This window comes from Rhinolophus sinicus, chromosome 16 (assembly GCF_057876585.1).
Source record: "Rhinolophus sinicus isolate RSI-liver-muscle chromosome 16, RSI-T2T, whole genome shotgun sequence".
Taxonomy (NCBI): domain Eukaryota; kingdom Metazoa; phylum Chordata; class Mammalia; order Chiroptera; family Rhinolophidae; genus Rhinolophus; species Rhinolophus sinicus.
This window is the reverse complement of record NC_142516.1, coordinates 20,710,242-20,730,130: the sequence shown is the minus strand read 5'-3', so window position 1 is coordinate 20,730,130 and position 19,889 is coordinate 20,710,242. Positions and strand designations below refer to the sequence as shown.

At 36.5% G+C, this 19,889-nt stretch overlaps 1 protein-coding gene across 1 annotated transcript in view; it reads right to left on the bottom strand.

Annotated features, from left to right (window-relative positions):
* SVEP1 (sushi, von Willebrand factor type A, EGF and pentraxin domain containing 1) overlaps positions 1–19,889 on the bottom strand; it is a 151,042-nt gene that overhangs the window by 50,361 nt on the left and 80,792 nt on the right. Inside the window, exons 19-28 of the mRNA XM_019749535.3 lie at positions 15,685–15,846; positions 15,195–15,283; positions 13,971–14,067; positions 12,215–12,328; positions 10,815–10,928; positions 9,724–9,925; positions 6,822–6,979; positions 5,772–5,973; positions 3,614–3,789; positions 809–933 (exon numbers count right to left, since the gene is read on the bottom strand). Coding sequence (XP_019605094.3) covers positions 809–933; positions 3,614–3,789; positions 5,772–5,973; positions 6,822–6,979; positions 9,724–9,925; positions 10,815–10,928; positions 12,215–12,328; positions 13,971–14,067; positions 15,195–15,283; positions 15,685–15,846 — 1,439 coding nt within the window. The remainder of the gene's footprint in view (positions 1–808; positions 934–3,613; positions 3,790–5,771; positions 5,974–6,821; positions 6,980–9,723; positions 9,926–10,814; positions 10,929–12,214; positions 12,329–13,970; positions 14,068–15,194; positions 15,284–15,684; positions 15,847–19,889) is intronic.

Sequence of the window (19,889 nt, the reverse complement as noted above, 5' to 3'; positions counted from 1 at the left end):
CTCCTCCACCCCCATCATTGCCTTTCCCAAATGTTTCATGGTTGCTGGAAATTCTGAATTCTACGCATAGGAATTGGCTAAATCTTTACAGTTTGTTAAGGTGTTGGAGAGGTTCTCCCTTTCCATTCTCCTGTCTTCTATCCTTTATCTAAACTTGAGGAAATGAAAACTTAGACAAGTTCTACCACTGAGATGATAACATTTATAGCAAACATTTATTAGGCCTTTACCATGTGCCAAACAATACCACCATATACGAGTACATGCAGGATTATTTTCAATCCTGCCCAAGCCCCACTGTGCAGTTCTGTTTGTTTATCTTTCATAGATAAGAAAACTGAAGCTTAGAGGGAATAACATGTTCAAAACTATCACTGTGAGTTCATCATAAAACTGGGATTTGAACGCAGGCCAGACCTGCCGATTGGCTTTAACCATTAAGCTTATCTTTTTACTCTCTGTGTTATGATCTTATGCCCGCCCTAAATTTCTGCATTGTTAGTCAGAGGAGTTTGAAATATTATACTCTATGATTCTCTCCAGCTCTGAAATTACAAGATTTTATAAAATCATCATGTCCAATAAAATATTAAAACATCACCAAGAAACTGAAAAGGAGATGGAGTGAAAGCTACTACAGATAACCTCTGCCTGGCTTAGTCTATGACCATAGCATCAAATGATATTGGTGGTAAATTCCGAAAACCCAGAGGTTGCAATAAGATATGGCATCATTAGGCTGTTCACATTTTTACTAGGTTTGTACCTTTGTATCTCATTACTGTCATACACTGAAAATGGAATTGACCTGCTGTGGAGACAGGACATAGTCCCAGAGGTTGAGCTGGCTTATGGAGCCCACAAAAGACTCAGCTGGGTTGAATCCCTCTCCTTTTTTGTCTTGCTCTTGCCCAAGAACTAATGCACCACCACCTAAAGAGAGAAGAAGAGAAACAACCAGGAAAACTGGCCTGATTATCTGTTATTTCCAAAATGCTAACTCAATGAAAAGCACAGCCAATATAAATACATCAGGCAAAATTACTGAAAGCTAAATTACCTACATTTACTGCATGTTTTATCAAGAAGGACAAATTCAATGTTTTATATAGCAACTTAAAAACTAGTTGGAGGGGATTTAGAATATTATATTGGATTTATAAATATTTGACATCATCTATATGAATACATGTATATGCATATAATACTTTGTTAACAGAATAGGTAAATACTATTTTGCACCCATTCTTCTATGAAATTACCCTCCATGACAGACTACCAGATGTTGCTCTTTATCTTCTTATTCTTAAGCTTGCAATGCTTAAATATTTACCACTAATTCCAAGGAACCTTCTAAAGTTGCCAGTGGCCGTCTAATTACCAGATGTAATGAAAATTCTTCAATATTCACCTCTGGTTACTTCTGTGTATCATCTGTTTCTACTGACCATTTCATTCTATTAAATTGTCCTTCCTTCCTGGTACACTGGATTGTCTGTGTCTGTCTCTCCAGAGCTACCCTTCACCCACCTCCACTCTGCTTTGTGCCAATGGTTGACACCTATGGACTGTACCATCTGGTTTCCTTCTCCCTCAGGCTTGTTTGCGTCTGGCCAATGGAAGGACCAGCCTGAGGTGTGAAAGTGGGATGAAAGACAAGTTTAATTTCCTGGACACCTTCCTCCTAGGCAACAGATGGCAGTGGCTGCTTTTCCCTGTCTAACATCATTGTTCCCGCTGGGTGATTTCTCTCCATCACTACAGGTTTGCCAAAATTCAGACAACTCCCACTCTTTGTCACTTCAGGCCCATCCTTCAGGACTTTCCATTGTTGCTGGTTATGGGGTATTTTACTATCATATTTTCGTTCTCTTAACCCTGCTCATACCTTTGAAAATAGTCCCTTCATTAACCTCTTCAGTTACCTTCCTTCTATGTGCCACCTGTTTCCTGCCAGGAGCCTGACTGATTCCACTTGGTTCTCATGACAGCATCCTCTCCTGGTTCTCCTGGAACCTTTATGCTCATGCTCAGTCTCCATTCTCTGCCCCTTAGATGCTGATGTGCCCAGGAGTCCACGCTGGCCTCCTCTCTTCTTCCTTCAACTACTCTCCCAATTTGATCTCACTTACCTGCCAATCAACATCTGTAGAGTGACGTTATAATAGCTATTTTATATGAACGGACAATCCATAATTTGCTTAATTAATTAAACAACCGCTTCTTTTTGGAAACACTGAGATAAATACATTAATATACATAAATATTTGATTCTTGGTAATTGAATTGTTGGTAACATCCAAAGGTTTCTCTAAGGCTCGTGATGAAAGTTTCTAAATTGCTTCTCAGAAAAGTTGTATCAGCTTTCACACCTGCCAGCACTCTTGGAGAGTGTCCATCACACTGAATCCTTGCCAATGATAACTTAGTACTAAAAATTACTTTGTCAATTTGATATAAAGTTGTCTCAACTTATGTTTTTAGCTGCATTATTCCTGTGATTAGAATTTAAACTCATTATGTCTAAAACCAAATATAGAATCTCCACCCACAACTCCTGCTCTGATAATTGTGCTTTCCCTAGAATTACTATCTTAGCTTATAGACTCTTTAATAAACCCAGTCATCCAAACTGAAGCCAGTCATTCATTAAGCTCTGTCAGTTGAGCTTTGCAATATTTATGGACTCCAATTCATTCTTCCTGCTGTGGTCAGACAACCATCTCGTTGAGTTTTCTTGTATTTTTTTCCTATTCCTTTAACCTACTTTTCACTCTTTTATGAGGGTTTAATTTTTTATAGATAGAAATGCTTTTTTGAACCATAAATGAGATTATGCTCATTATGAAACTATCAGAAAAGAATAAAGAAAATAAAAGTCATCTGCAATCCCAGTACCCAGAGAAGAGATAGTTGAAAACGAGAACATTCTACATTAAGCACAAAAAGAAACTACCACCCCACTTCACTTGATAATGCCACTTTCTGTTGTAACACTTGTTTCCATATTTACTACAGGAAACTGCCAACCATTCCTCCACATATGACATATGTCATAGAAGGATCTAGACAGACTTTGCTTATTGCCATGTGCAATGCTGAGAACCCTGGATTGCCCAATAGTTTTGCATTCCTTCAAACTAAAATTTTATGAATATTTTCCTAAAAGTATTTTTAGAAGGGAGTTTGAATTCTATTGGAAAGAGAGCGTAAAAGACAGATAGCTGTTACGAGTGCTCTGGCTTGTACAAGTATAATGGATATGTTTGTATACTGTGTACACTGTTCACAAAAGAAAACCAACAAACAAAAAACACCAGCAATTAATCTCCTTCTTGCAAGGCTGTTCAGTAACTATCCATTGTTAGTTCAGCATGCTTCTTAGTAGTCTTAATAAAAACCCAAAAGGCATTACTTGCAGAGAGCCACGCAGCTCACCTAGGAAAAGCTTCTAATAATTTACAGTCTGGATTATCAGGGGGTAGTAAATAAAAGAGATAACTATTGATCTTTGTCTAAAACCAAAGACAACACAGTTAGCAAACTTGATGTTCATCTAGGCACCATAACTTCTACTGTCTGATCGAATTATATTCCTTTTGCTAACACATACCAGGTATGGCCGCACCAACAGAGAGCCCCAAACCACCATCAGATAATTTCCCATCAATATAGACTTTCCAGGCTCCATCAGCACTTGTCCAGGTGATTGCAATATGATGCCAACTGCCGTCATTCACGGAGGGACAGTCTGTTATCTTTTCCTTGCCGTTCACATAAAGAACCCAGCTGTGGAAAGAGTCCAGGGTCATAGTCATCAGTCACATGTTGTAATCCCATCTGTGGGCAATTTACTTTTTTTACCCCTTTTTCTTTCTTTCTTTTCTTCCTTCTTTCCCTCCCTCCCTCCCTCCCTCCCTCCCTCCCTCCCTCCCTCCCTCCCTCCCTTCCTTCCTTCCTTTTTGTGGGTCTCTCTCTCTCTCTCTCTCTCTCTCTCTCTCTCTTCCTTTTTTTTTGTGTGTGGGTAAAGCACTTCATATAAAACCATTACTTCTTTTTCTCCACTTGGTCATATTTCACAGAAGCAGATTTGATTTACTAGTTAGACTTTACTGTAGCTCACTGAAAATCTGTTTATGTTTCTTAGACACTGAGGGGTAGGAAACAGTATTAGGACGAGCAGAGAGAAGTTGGCCCAATTTGCAACAATTCACCAACTGTCTCTTCTGGAGCGAGTGAGTAAGGAATGGAAGGAATGAGAGTTGTGCAAACATCAGATTGGTGGCTCTCCTCTGGAATGTATGTTTCTACGACCAGGAAGAAACTTCGGAAAGTTAAGTTCCATCGCTCGGTTGCCAAAGCAGTCACATGGCAGACAAAGTATGTAGATCCAAAGAAATTACGTTTGTTATGTGGAACTATACAAAGTTGACCAACTATAAGAAGGTCCCAACAATCACGTCACTTAGGGAAATGTCAAAGATAATAAGCAGTTTAAAGTGAAATACCTTCAAAAGCAAACGGAGAAAAAGATTAGGGAAAATTGATAGGGATGGTAAGAGTTCATTGAATACTTTACCCAGCATCATCTCGGCCCCTATTCAAAGATCTTTATGATGATATAATATTTTTATTATATTGTTTCCCTTCTGTGTTTTCCCATTTTCCTCCTCTTATTCAAGCAGGCCATAGATTCTCTATATTTTGCCTCGGGGGATGTTTTGCAAATTTCTTGGATTTTGTTTCTGAAAGTTCAAGTCCACTAAAAAGAATAGGGTTTGAGGATGGGAAGAATTCCACCAGAATAGTGAAAGTCTCATGGATTGAGGAGAAGAAAGAGTGCTCAGTGGGTCTTTGAGGCATGTGACCTGCTCAGTAGCAATTGGCCACAAATTCGGGTGCATATGAGAGGAAAAGGCCATGTGGTAAACCACAGAATCCATGTAGATTGAATGTATAATCGTCAGCCTTGCCAAGGATTCCACATGTGGCAAACAGCAGTGGTCCTGAAGGGACCACAGAGCCCAGGCAATGGACAGCTCAGTGATGAGCAATATGGACAGATGACCAATGATGGCAGTCCTGTCCAAGCCTGTGGATCTTTGGCAAAACTCTGGGGGTTTTAGATAATCTGTGAGAATGTAAGATAGGAAAAGCACTCAGTAGTGAAAGAAAGCAGAGAAACAACTGAGGTTGATTGAGTGTCCTGACAGCCCACAGGGATGCAGCCCTGCCCCCTGGGATTCATTGATTAAAAAAAAAAAAAAAGTCATCTTGCACACCTGAGTTTGGAGACTGATTCGTATTCAATACCTGGGTCAACAATGTCATTGAAATCCCTTGACCTTGGGAGGCCCTGATGTGTAAAAGAAGGAGCAGCAGTCTTAAGAGTCAGAGCTTGAGACCTGGCTCTGCCACTCCCAGAGTGAGATTTGGGGCAAATCATTTAGTTTCCTTGAAACTTGTTTTACTATATGTAAAAAGGTCACGAGTTCCTCAGGTCATTGCCAAGATAAAATGAAGTACTTTGTACATACTAGTACATACTAGTACTGAGCAAAATACCAAGAAAATACTTAGTAAATAGCAAAATACAATACATGTATAAGGTATTATCACTAAACTTTGCCTTCTTACAGAATCGGTCCATATGCTCAATTTGATTATTGTCACCCTGCTGTCCCCTGGAGCACCTGACTCCCCTGCCCCCCCCATCCCCAATGGTGTCAGGATAAGAGCCAAAGCACAGACTTGCTGACATTTCTGCTTACCCATTATAGTCGGTCAGGAGGAAGGTATTGTCACTGCCATTCTCAAGCGCGTAGGAGATTGGTGTTCCATAGTTGTTGCTATCAGAGGACTTCATCCAGAATGTGCAGGTTACAGCACGGAGAGTTGGAAGCACGCCATCTAGCATGACGTAACCGTAAGTAGCAGAAACTTCAAAATCCAGGTTAAAACCCGTAGACTGTTCTGCAACAAGGAAGAAAAGTGCAGATCATGGCACTTGCGAGGCGTTATTCAATTGTCTAAGGTAAGCAGCAGGTAGGCAGCACTATTGTCAAAGAAGCCATTTCAGTAACTAGGATGATCTGGGAAGTGGTTTCAAAATTAAATATCTATTATTTACAAAATATAAAACACATTCTTTTAAATAAAATTAAGCAGTGAGTACCTAAGACAGGAAAAGGACTCAGTAGTGAAAGGAAGCAGAGAAACAGGGAGCAGTTGGAAGCAGAAATGGGATTGTGGAGTTACTGAAGATGAGCGACACTAAAGCATGTCTGTATGCTGCTGGGGATGAGTCAGCAGAGTGGAGTAATTGATGCAGGAAGGAAGGAGGGAAGGAGGGTTACCCGTAAGGGCACCATTCCGTCCCTACCCAGGCCTCTGGCTCTTACTTATTTCATGATCAATTTAGCTCTGCCCCAGTCCTGCACACCTCACTCAATAAAAGCCCTACAGTTAAGACTCCAGCGCCCTGAGAAAGCAGTTTTCACATTGATTCTCAAACATGCTCATAGCCTCTGACCTAAATCTAGTGGCTTACCAAAGCATCCTTTCTAAATATGTAGACCATGAAGCGTTCTGCTAAGTTCAATATTCTCCATTTCCCCCTTACGTCTCTAAGCTTCAGTTTCCTCATTTGCACTATTGGGGATAAGATTCCCTAGTGTATTGGACGGTTGTGAAGATTAAACAAGTACAAAACACGTAGCATAGTTTTTGGTATATAGGTGATACTTGGTGCAGGTCAAAATTGATAGTTATTATATCACTATGTTTAGTATTCTACTTAAGAACACTGAGATAATATATACCTGTTTCACACCTGCTGCCGGAAAATCCCGGCCGACATTTACAACTGTATGAGTTTAATTTATCCACACAAGTGGCCTGATTCCTACATGGGTTAGAGTGACATTCGTTGATGTTCAATTCGCAGTGCGGCCCTGTGAAGCCTGCTGCACACTGGCACCTGAAAGAAAACGAAATGAACAATGAGAATAGCTGCAGAAAGGCAACGGAGGGTGTCTCTCATTTATGATAACTTGTCTCCGAGGACTTTGAAAATAGGAATTGTGACAAGGGTATTGTGAAATGGGAATTCTCACATAGTGAGTAGAACACACATGTCAAGGGAAGTGGAGGGTTTGCATTGCCAGAGCCCTGTCTATCCGTGTCTAGTTATGTGCTCTCAGAGACTACTGCACAGGTGCACAAAGGCACATGTAACAAATGTTCACAGCCCCATCATTCTAAATGTTTATGGAGATGAGAATGGGAAACTAAACCATGCTATAGTCATGCAATGGAATACTCATTAGCAGTTGAAATGAGTAAACTAGAGCCAAATGTATCAACCTTGATAATATATAATGTTGAGTTGAAAAAAAAAGCACACAACCAAATCACAAAAGGGAATATATACCGGGGGTGCCAAAAAAATGTTTACAAGTGGACACTTTGGTCAACGTTGCTCAAGCAGTAGTTCGCCATAATCAGAAGTGTCTGGACGCTGATGGTAACCACTATGAGCACCTCTTGTAATTGCAGAAGTCAAACGTGACTTGCATTCATTTATTGTTATCGGTATATATTGAGTATTACAATTTTAATACACTTTTCCTTTCTTAAAATGTGTATACATGCTCTTGGCACCCTCTGTATATAGTATGGTACCACTTATGTAACATGTGAAATAATACTATACAGTATTTATGGAGCCTTATATGTAGTAAAATATAAAGTCTGAATGAGAACGATACACACCAGCTTTAGGACAGTGACAAGAAGAGGAATATGTGTGTATATTGGACAGACTCCAGATCTTATTCTCCAGAACTTATTCTTCAAAACAAAAGATTAAATCAAATATGGCAAAATGCTAAGGTTTGATAATTACTGTGATGAGTGCATGACTTTTATTATTCTTTGTAATTTTCTGCATTTCTAAAATATTTTTTAATTAAAAGGACCTGTCCAATAAATGGCAATTAATATTGGTACTAGCACATTTATATGGGAAACTCTTTGAAATCAGCCTGGTGATTAATATGAATAAATGATGTTTGGGGGTTTAAAAGAAAATCTGTTGGAATTGGGGGGATATTTACTGAGTTCTCTGCATTTCACGATAAGTCTGTTTTGGCTAGAATTTCACTGATCTTTATCCTCCCATGTTTGATGTCAATGTATCAGTCCAATAACTGTCTACGAAATAGGTTCACTTTGCTGACAACTAACATTCCTTTTGAATTACCAGAGTCCACCTTCACCCTCCCTCTAGTCAGGATTTAGACAAATTTTGTATTAATCAATTGCTTTGGACCCTGGGGAGAATTTGGAACTCTGTTGTTCATCTGAAAGTTTCTCATTGCCTATGATTAGGTGTTATACGTAGAAGATGTAAAAAGCCTATGATGTTACACTGATAAGACCATTTCCACATCGAGAGCGGAAGTCTCATTGGCAGAACTGGCTTGCTATGTCTTTTGGATAGGACTCTGGCTATTTGTTGAGGGTCAGTAATGGAAGGGGGCTAAACCAGAAGCGGGCTGGGAGATGTTGCAACTGGGGTAGACGTTTTTTCCTTTTAACATATTTAACTAGTGGTACGTCGAGGACAATAAAGTCTCTTAAGATTCTGCAAGTGAGACTGGTCTGTCTTTTGTACCACAGAAGCCCCAGATCTTGCGAGAGGAATGGGATGGGATAGGGCAGACTTGATAGTGACAAAGGAGAGTGTTGGTTTTCAAACTGTATTCCACTGGAACCCTAAAAGTTACCTCAGGAAGACAGTCTTTCTCCTCCACAAACACTACTATTTTCAACCACAAAAGCCTAGACTTTATTATTTTATTTGATTACATTCATATCAGATTTCTTTTGAACCAAGGGTTATTAAACTAAAAACATGTTTGAAAACCATGGACATAGAATGTAGACTAGTGTGGTGACAGTATGATTGCACAGTTCCTTTTGATTTTAGCTAGTGTGAAAATTCCAGCTAAAATATAAAACATTTACAAATGAGTTTTGTCTAGTGCTTTCGTATTTGCTTCTTGTGGAATTGTGCTTCCTTTCATCTTTATGCCTCTCCAATGCCACCGGCCCTCTGTATCTGTGGGTTCCTCATCTGCGGATTCAATCAACCACGGATTGAAAATATTCTCAATGTTATGTCATTGCTGACGTACTATGTAGTTAGGCATGCCATGTTGATGGTCTGTACTGAGTATGTCCAGATATTTTTCTTGTCATCATTCCATAAATAATACAGTATAACGACTACTTACATAGCATTTACCTTGTAATAGGTGTTATAAGTAATCTAGAAATGATTAAAAGTATATGGGAGGATGTGTGTTGGTTATGTGCAAATATAATAGTATGTCATTCCATATAAGGGACTTAAGCATCTGTGGATATTAGTATCTGTGGAGGAACCAATTCCTCCAAAGACACCGAGGGATGGCTGTAGAGAGCAGTGGTTCCCAAATCCGGCTGTGCATCAGAATCATTGGGGAATTTAAATCATACAGGTTGTCTATTTTAAAATTATAGACCTAGTTAATCAGAACCTCAGGTGGTTAGGATATTCTGTTGTAGCTTATTGTTGGACTAGAATTTGGAAATGGCTGACCCGGAACTCCATAAAGATTGAAGAATGAAGATTTAAGTAAATAAAAATAGTGGAAAGAACAAGACTTAGTCCTTTACCTGAAGCTATTGGCACCATCTTTACAGGTAGCTCCATTTTTGCATGGTTGACTGAGACACTCATCCATGTTTTTTTCACACCGGGTACCCCAAAATCCAGGTGGGCATTTGCACAAGAACCGCCCAACCTGATCTTCACAGACTGCGTGATTTAAGCACGGGCTTGACTGGCATTCATTGACTTCTGTTTCACAGTGCAGGCCTGGGGATGGGTGAGGACAAGAAAGAGCCCAAACGTCAACCCCCTGGGAGGATTGGGATCCAAGTGTCCACTTCTTGGAGGACACTGCTCCTAAACAGAGGCTGCAGGGCCAGTGGCCTATCCAACTGGTTTGAGACCCATTCTTTAGTGAGCTCTGGCTTTTGTAAGTCATTTTAGAACTGCATTTTGATTATCTACTCTTTCTAACTTATGTCTTTCTGAAACTAACATTAGTAATAGACATCTTAGATCATGCTAAACAATACAACTAGCAAATTTAGTTCAAAATTTTCCTCTGTTTCTTTGACCTGCCTCTTTCCTTCATTGTCCATTTTCTCCTTTTTTGGACTTGCTCTTTATCAATTATATATATATATATATATATATATATATATATATATATATATATACTTACACATATATATTATATATAATATATATACACACATATACATAATATATATTTACACACATATAATATATATACACATGTATATATGTATTACATATATGTACATACATATATAGTATATATATATTTTTTACCATATTATTTAACATCCATTTGCTATATTATCTTATATGATTTATTTCCAGATCCTTTTTGAATGTTTGTCTTAGTATATAAACTCTTTTCTCTTTCTTTACAAATATACACTACACATAAAGATATTTTTTTCTGAACTATTTTAGAGTAAATTGCAGATGTGATGCCCTTTCACCTCCAAATACTTCAGTGAGAATTTCCTTAAAAATAAGGACTTTCTGTCTTATACAGTAATAGTACATTTATAAAGTCAGAAAATTAACATGTATAATACTGGTAAACAGTAACTTGTGGTGCTTTACAGGACTTTAAGACAATGCAGGCAGAATGGAAACATCTTACCTATGTATCCTTTCACACACATGCAGTGATAGCCAGCCAAACCATCAACGCAAGTTCCTTTGTTTAAACAAGGACTGGAGCGACACTCATTTATATTTTCTTCACATAGCTGACCTGTAAAGAATCATAGAACATTTGAGTGGGAGAAAACCTGGAAGGAATTTAAGACTAATCGTTTGCAAACAAGTTCAAGTGTAAGAGCAGAACAATTGGAAATCATGGCTAGCATGCTTGTGAAAAATTCTGCTCTTTGCCAAATACATTGAAAAAACATGTTTTCTTCCATTCTGCAAACTGCAAAATTTTTCTAGCAAGAAATGGGACATTTTTAGCACGCAATGGAAAATGATAACCATGACTACCCTTTTTTTTCAGTTAAGAAGGTATGATTTTGTTTTAAAAAATTTTAACATGGTTTTTAAAAAATTTTTTACTAAATTTATTGGGGTGACAATGGTTAGTAAAATTATATAGGTTTCAAGTGTACATTTCTATAATACATCATCTGTATATCACATTGTTCACCACCCAGATTCAGTTCTCCTTCCATCACCATATTTGTTTGCTAGTTTTTCGCCCTTTTTGAGTTTAACCCTTGAGTCTTTAACATGAATTACTTATCCTACGAGTTGCAAGTGTGTATCCTTAAACAACATGTCCTCAAGACCTCTACCCACCAGCCCCTGGCAACCATCATTCTACTCTCTGTTTCTATGAGTTTGGCTTTTTTAGATTACACACATATGTGCGATCATACAGTGTATATCTTTCTCTGTCTGACTTATCCCACTTAGCATAATGCCCACACCTTTCATCTATGTTGCTGCAAATGGCAGGATTTCTTTCTTTTTTTAAAGGCTAATTAATATTCCATTATATATATATATATATATATATATATATATATATATATATTACATATTTCATTACATAATTACTATATATGATATATATAATATATATAAATATATGTATATATATATATACATATATATATATATTCTTTATTCATCCATCCCTTGATATACACTTAGATTGTTTCCATATCTTGGCTATTGTGAATAATGCTGCAGTGAACCACAGGGCTGTAGATATCTCTTTGACATAGTGATTTTATTTCCTTTGGAGAGATACCCAGAAACGGGATTGCTGGATCACATGGTAGTTCTAGTTTTAATTTTTTGAGGAATCTCCACACTGTTTCCCATAGTGGTTGTACCAATTTGCATTCCCACCAACAGCGCACAAGGGTTCCATTTTCTCCAACACTGTTATCTATCTTTTGATAACTGTCATTCTAACACATGTGAGGTGATATCTCATTGTGGTTTTGATTTTCAGCAATGACATTTTCATGATTTCAAGGTTTATATTGTAAAAACAAGAAACTTTCCCCTTACCTGTGTAACCAGATGGGCATTCACAAAGGAATTTCCCAACTCGGTCTTTACAAATTCCATTGTTGAGGCATGGCAGTGAGCTGCATTCATTAATGTCTATTTCACACTTTAAGCCTAAAATGCAAACCAAATACTGAAGGACAGTCAAAGAGAGGGATTGACAGAAACAGAATCATGATCATTAAAAGGTACTCATCCCAATAATCTGGGTTTATAGGGAGTGGTGGTGGTGAAGAAAAAAACCAATATTCGTTATGTGCTACCGTCTAGTTAAGTATTTAATAAAGGCACTGCCTCTTTCTAAACAGATTTAAGATATCTATCCCTAGAAGGGTACCTAAAACATAACAAAGATCCCAATTTAGAAGTAGGGGGAAAAAACGGGAAACCTAGAAGCACAAAATGGAGGCAGGAATTTAGTTCATTCCAAAGTGAAAAATTTCAAGTCAAATATACTTGCTACCAAGGTCCATTTGCTGAAAGGTAGGGGTGGGACTATGTCCTACCAGATCTCAGCTCACATGCCAGGTGTCCCAGAGTGGGACTGCTTCTTCCCTAGGGTGCACACAGGGTATCTATGGGTTAGCCCTGCCAGAAACCATGTTCTTCCTCTATACCATGGGGTCTCAAAGTGTAGCCCCTGGACCAATAGCATCAGCATCATCTGGGAACTTGATAAAAATGCAAATTCTTAGACCTTCCCCAGATCTACTGAATCAGAAATCCTGGGGTAGTGGTCCAGCAATCTGTGTTTCAATAAGACCTCCAGATGACTCTGATGCACATTAATATTTGGGAATCACTATCCTATATTATGCCTTTTCTCAACTACCACTCATTTACAAAATTCTAGGACAAAATCCATTATTTCTTATGACATGAGATGACAAAAATTTTTATAAAAATCGAAATGTGCGCACACACACACACACACACACACACACACACACACACACACACACATGACCAATTTATGATAAGTGGAATGCCAATATTCTTGGCAGCCTGGAGCTATATTTTGTTTACCAGCTTTCCTTTTGCTTATTTTGTGGTAAATACTCTTAAATATCATTTTTCTCATTAACAACATTCCATGTTGTTTGCACAAAATTTGAAAAAGTGTAAAAACTTAATTTCTAAAAGCAATCGGATTTTAAATAAATTGTAATTATTAAGATACAGTTCATTTCCTCTCAAAAAATTATGTTTCTGGACAGAACTGGAATGCACAGCAAACTGCATAAAAACATAATTCTTAGATAATTCCTACATAATCAAGTCCAAAGCCACATTATTTTTCTAAGCACAACTTCTAGAAAAGTAGAAACAAAACAACAAATCACAGCTATCCACAAGAACTTCCATTAGTATGAAGCAAATAAGGGAAACTAGAGTTTGTTTAAAAATGTTTATGCTGAACAATCTGTTCTATGTTGAGTGTCATGCATTTAATTTGTGTTAGAGTGAAACCTTGGACATGGTCTCCGGAACTGTATCCTAGTTTAAATTGCAAGTTATGATGTGACCTTTATACAGAAAATACAATTTTTTATTGTTTCTCTAAAATGTGCAAAGAAAACTGTAAGATATGTATACTTTTCTCCACCTATTGGTTTACCTTGTTCAACGAAATTTTTGTGCATTGATATGGCCTAATGTATCTTACAGGTTTATTTTTAATGTTCTAAAGTTCAATACGTAAGTCACAATGATTTCATACGAAGAATATATTAAAATTTGCATTCCTCTATGTTACCTGTATATCCAGGTGGACAGAGACAAGCGTAACCACGCCCAAGTTGTTGGCAGGTTCCACTATTGTGGCAGGGGTTTAAGAAGCATTCATGGAAAACCTGCCAGTGGCAGAAAAGAAATCTCTCAGAGACAAAACACTCTATTCATTCCAAAGCAATCCTGGTCAGGGAGTTAGAAGGTTCGCAACATTAGATCGCTGGTTCCTGTTTCCAGGTGAGTTCACTCCAGCTAACTGGACTGCTGCCTGCATAATGCTAATGCTTGTCATATATGGGCACAGACGATATATATTGTTTTTAAGTGATGTTCTGGTAAACCCAAGTGGTGTTTCTAAATGCTGGCTGCATGTTAGCATCCATTTGAGGTGTTTTAAAAGTATGCTAAGGATGGGCTCCAACCCAGACCAGCTAAATCAGAATTTCTGGGAGTGAGATTTGTGCATCATTATTTTTAAATGTCAACCAGCAGATTCTAATATGTATCCAGGTTGATAGTCACAGCTCTAAAAGTTCTTACAAATTTCTGTGTCCACTAGACTTAGTTTCAAATATGACTTAAGAAGCCCTTGGAAGTCAGTATGTTTGGACAAGGCTGTAGGAAGTTGAAATAAGAAATAAAACCTCATTATCCTCCTTAAAAATATTTAAAGCCAAGGAATTTATCATGACATTGGGCAAGATGAATTCAGAGTAATGGCTGAATCTACCAAAATAATTGGTCTTAACTAGTATTTTTAAAAAATGGAAAACAATTAACTTAGTTATGTTCATGAGTTATGCTTATTTTTTTTAAACCCACACCTTACTCCAATAAATGATTTTTTTTTTTTTTTGCAGACAAAAAAATTTAAAATAATTTTCATGAAAGTTGAGTAATTCTGCCTGCCAATCAGAAAAGGCCTTTGGCTAATCCAAATGCCCTTACTCAAATGATGGGTTATGGTTGTGGTAAGTTAATTATTAGTGAATTCCCACATCTACACATTCTCTATGCCAGACATTTCTGGGGGAAAAATTCCCACTTTTGGTACTTAGACTTCTAATGCTGAATTTTTGGAAAGGTCTTATTAGAAGTCACACGTAAATACAATTATTCATTGATAATATTCATGAGTTTTGATACTTACAGTTTCAACTCTGGTAGTTTTCCTTTGTGTGACATGTATGACAAACTGTTTCCTAAACATTCCACTAGAGAAAATTTTATATATAGAAAATGGACTTGCCTGACTGACTTCATACTTCGTTTGGATATGTCCAGGAGAAGTAAGGGGCACTATACTTTCCTCTGCTGCTGAGAAAGTTGAACTAAAACCTAATAAAATTAACAGGAAAACATTAGAGAAACATATTAGTGTGTGGTAGATATTGCCAATATGTAGACTCTATTTAAATACTATGGTCAAAATTCTGGTTCTCACAATAGACAAAGCCACATATATTTCATTTTAGTGACTTTAAAAAAGAAGACAGAGCTGGATGGGGTTACATCGTTAATTTCTAGACTCTCAGAAAGAAATTGGAAGTTACTGAGTTCAATATTCCCAAATTAAGAATCTTTGAGTCACTGTCATTAAGAAGCCATCAACAGGACAATTTAACAAGACTAGATACCCAAATCCACTGATAATATTAATATTCAGAATTAAAGCTACCACAGAGACAAGCAAAAATCTTTAACACAGGATTATGTAGAAATGAAATATGTCATCTTACTGGAACAATCTGTGATGGATCTGGCACCAGTGAAGGTTGTAGTTCCATAAAAGGGACAAGCTAAGCAGAAGGACTTCCCTGAATTGGGTTGGTAGTAGTCTCGAGGACATGGATAACAGGGCATTAATCCAGAACGAGAGAATTCTCCTACTGGACAAGGTACTGCAAAGGTAAAAACAAACCATTTGTGCATTGAAGCAACACAGCCTACAATTAAAAGAAATGTGTTAACCTTTCATTGTAAGAAAGCCACTGAATTGTTAATATTTTCTCTTGCGCATATTTAATACCCAGACTATTTATCACCCAGAAAAATGTGTTTTTCCTTCCAGTCTAACAACACACATTAACTCAATAAAGTTAGAACTGGCCACATAATATTGTATTCTGATTTTTCTACTGAACATTGTATTATAAGCATTTCCCAAATCATTCTCCAAGATATCAAATAACATGATTTTGAATAAATGAAAAACATTATATCCCATTGACAGATCATGATTGATCTAACTATTGGACATGTAGGTTGATTCCATTTGTTTGCTATTATAAATAATGCTGACACAAAGTTTTCAACATAAATTTTATGTAGAGCTCTGATTAGTTCCTTGGGATAAAAGTTGAATTTGAGTAGTTGAATAGAGAGAGCTAAAGATATGAAAATTTAAAGCCATTAATATACAATGCCAAATCACTAAAACAAGTAGTTCCATCAGCAGTGTACGAAAATGTTCTTATTACATGCTCATTGGCATTGACGATTATTAAAATTTTTCTCGTTTGAAGGTAAAAATGGAATTGCACTGTTATTTTAATTTGCATTTGAAGATAAATGAAGTTGCTTTTAAAAAATGTTCATCAGAAATTTTTATTTCTCCTGTATAGTTGTCTATTACTTATTGTGTGGGAAGGAGGTCTTTCCTTTTATTTTAAAATTTAATGTCTTTTTGTGTTAGACATGTTTTTTGTAAATGACACTGAATAAAAATTTGAATATTGTTATTTAAACAAATCTGAAATTCTCTCGCCAATCATTGGTGGACTATTAACCAAGTAAGAAAATAGCCTCAAATGTAACATGAGCGTGGATTTTCTTCAATACATTTCAGTTACATTTGGTAGAGTAACAACGGCATAGACTGCCCATGACTAATTCCTTGGGTTGCGGTTTTTGACCGTAACCCAAACATGAATTCACGTGGAGTGTGTTCTTTCCTTGTGTGAACTGGTATCATTTGTGTGAGCCCTGAAACCATTATAAACAGAAAACTACTAAAACCATTAAGATTTGTCTGCATAAAATTAAATACAGAAGAGAACATAAGGATGTAGCTATTCAGGATAGCAACATACTTATCATTTAGGTTTTGGATTCTTGATAATAAAAATCAGTACAACAGAAATAATTAGCAGTGTGGTTGAAAAATTTAGAGATGCACTTGAGGCTCAAGGGAGCAGGATACTCCAAGTAATGGTATCTCTTTTTCACTGGTATGAGAATAAACATTAAATAAACAATAAAACATTGTGGTAATCTCAAGACATTTAGATCAAAGTTCTGAAGCAGAAACAGCCAGCCAAATGTTTTGCATAAGAGCCTTTTTACATACCCAACTGACAAAAAGGAGTCAAATCAAGAGATGGCAGAAAATATAGCTATTAATGCCTACTTAGAAAAAAAATATTTCTTGTGGCTGTATTTGTTACATTCATGAAAAGTTTTAAGTTATAAGTATCTTTTTTCACCAGAATAAATTAATCTACTCATTGTTGCACAATCTCAGAGTTCTAGAAAGGGCTTTGCATGAATATAAATTTGTTGAGTTTACAATGGGTTTTCTGAATCTCAAGTTTCCAAAAATCACTGCCTATTTGGAAAAGGTGCCTTCCAAACAGTGCTAATTAAAGTAGTTAATTGAAAGCATAAATTTTCCACTGGTAAAGATGTAAAACTTCTGTTTGAGAGAATATTATATATTCTCTGTATATAATAATCTAAAAACAAATTTTGTCATTAAAACCCAAGATGGTATAATGAATTAAACTGTTTTTTACATGTAATTTTTATAATTCAACCTTACCCTCAAAAAGAAAAAAGTCTATGTCCTTACACACTGACAGAACGTAAAAGAAATAATACTAAAATATAATAATAATAATAATAAAATTGTAAGATTAAAAGTCAATAAACCAGTTAGCTTCTCAAAATAGTGAGTATGTTGTGTGGTCTATGCTTTACTTTTTGGCATAGAAAGTATAAAATAAATTTTCATGTGAAAATTAGTTTAAATTTCATTCCAAGTGCAAACAGTTGTCATCAGAAATATACTTTTCAGGAGTAGACAATCAGCATTTAATGTATTTATATGCAGTAAATACACCTATAAACAGACACACACGAACATATGTATAATATATGCACATATAAACACATATTTGCATACCTAGTACATAATATAGTATTATACACACTCACACACACACGCAGCGCCTAATAGACTAATGTCATAAGAAAAGAAGGGAGAAAGTTTCATTTTGAATCTTGGTCAAAGAAATTGGTTTCTGTGTCAAGAAAATGGAACAAAATCTTCTCACCTCTTCTACTGTAGAGAGAGCGAGAGAGAGAGAGAGAGAGAGAGAGAGAGAGAGAGAGAGAGAGAGAGAAATCTAAGTATGCCAAAACGGATATTAAAATAGAATTAAAAATAGAGCACTGAAATGACCAGGGAAAAATGTAATCCCACGTGTCTGTTCCCTGACAGTATTAAAGACCATGCACATGGCCCTCAAACCAAGTAGATTTTGCCTTTCAAATGGGTTTCCTAAGACAAAGTCAGAGGTCAAAGACTCATTCTGAGTCTCCTCTTAACTTCATTTTAGAGGATCCGGGAAAGAAATGCTGTCATCCTGTTCCAAAACAATCTTTGTTTCCCTATGGGACCATATGTAAACAACACCATCACCAAAAAATCATATGTGGGACTTATTCAGATAAAAATCATCGTTAAAAAATACATTTCAGGCTTGTAACCACAGACCCAAGAATATTTAATAGTTTAAGTAGTAGTAAAAGATGAAATGTATAAAGCATACACTATTACTTTAACATAGTTACTACGTAAATATTGTTACTTAAATATAATTGCCATATTGAGTAATGATATTTTAAGTTAAACATGCTAAAGAATGAAAAAAGCAGTAGCTTAGAAAAAAATAAGGTAAACTGTACAACACATCCATAAAAATAAATCAATACAGAAAGCAAATAAAGAAAGAATGAGAGAGAGAGAGAAAGAAAGTGTATTGAAAACTAAGAAAAAATATATAAGAGGTCGTTTTAGAACTCACACAAATTTAAGTTTAGGATAAAATGGTGTTTATCTAGCACCACAGGGAAGAGTGTTGGGTTCTATTATTCCCAATTCTTGCTCATGACAAGCAGCATGTGGTTAAACTTGTGCTAGGAATATTAGGAGAAATAGGCAGTTACCAGAAGTTTGGAGATTTTCTGGGAATTATAATTGCTTAATTGCAATAATTTGGTATTAGACAAACCCCAAGGCTTAGTTGGAAAGCTAAAGGAAAAAAAAAAAATTTGTCAAGTAAGAACTTGTTTCACTGTAAAAATCCTAGTTGCTTTTGTGGTTGGAGGGAGGGAGAAACAGAGAGAGAGACAGAATTTTTTACTGCAGACTTTCTCCCAAATTAGTTTGTATATGAACAAAATAAGAGTCTCTAGCAGATCTATTTCAACCACAATGTGAAGCTTTGTTTGACTTTTAATAAGAAAAAAAAATCCAAAACTGGTATTACATAACAGACATGGTTTACGAGTTTCAATTAGGTCCTAGTTAAATTCTGAACTCTTCAGTGAAACATTAGGTTGATGAATACTCCTCAGGCAATTCCTTAGCTCTAACAGACTTTCATCTACTGTTATCCACTAGATTGAAATAATTTTAACAGATGGAGTATATACAACCTATAATTCGTAGCATGTTTTCCCTTAGCACTCAATTTATGAGGACTACATCTCCCAAGATGCAATGCTAGACACTACCCTGGCCTTCTACTACACTCAAAGGTACTAAGCAGTTGTTTTCTAGGAATCTGTCTCTAATTAAATGAAGATGTACATATGACTGGCATGTAATGAGAGTGAGAGGGGTAAACGCATGTGCGTGTGCATGTGTGTATGTGTAGCT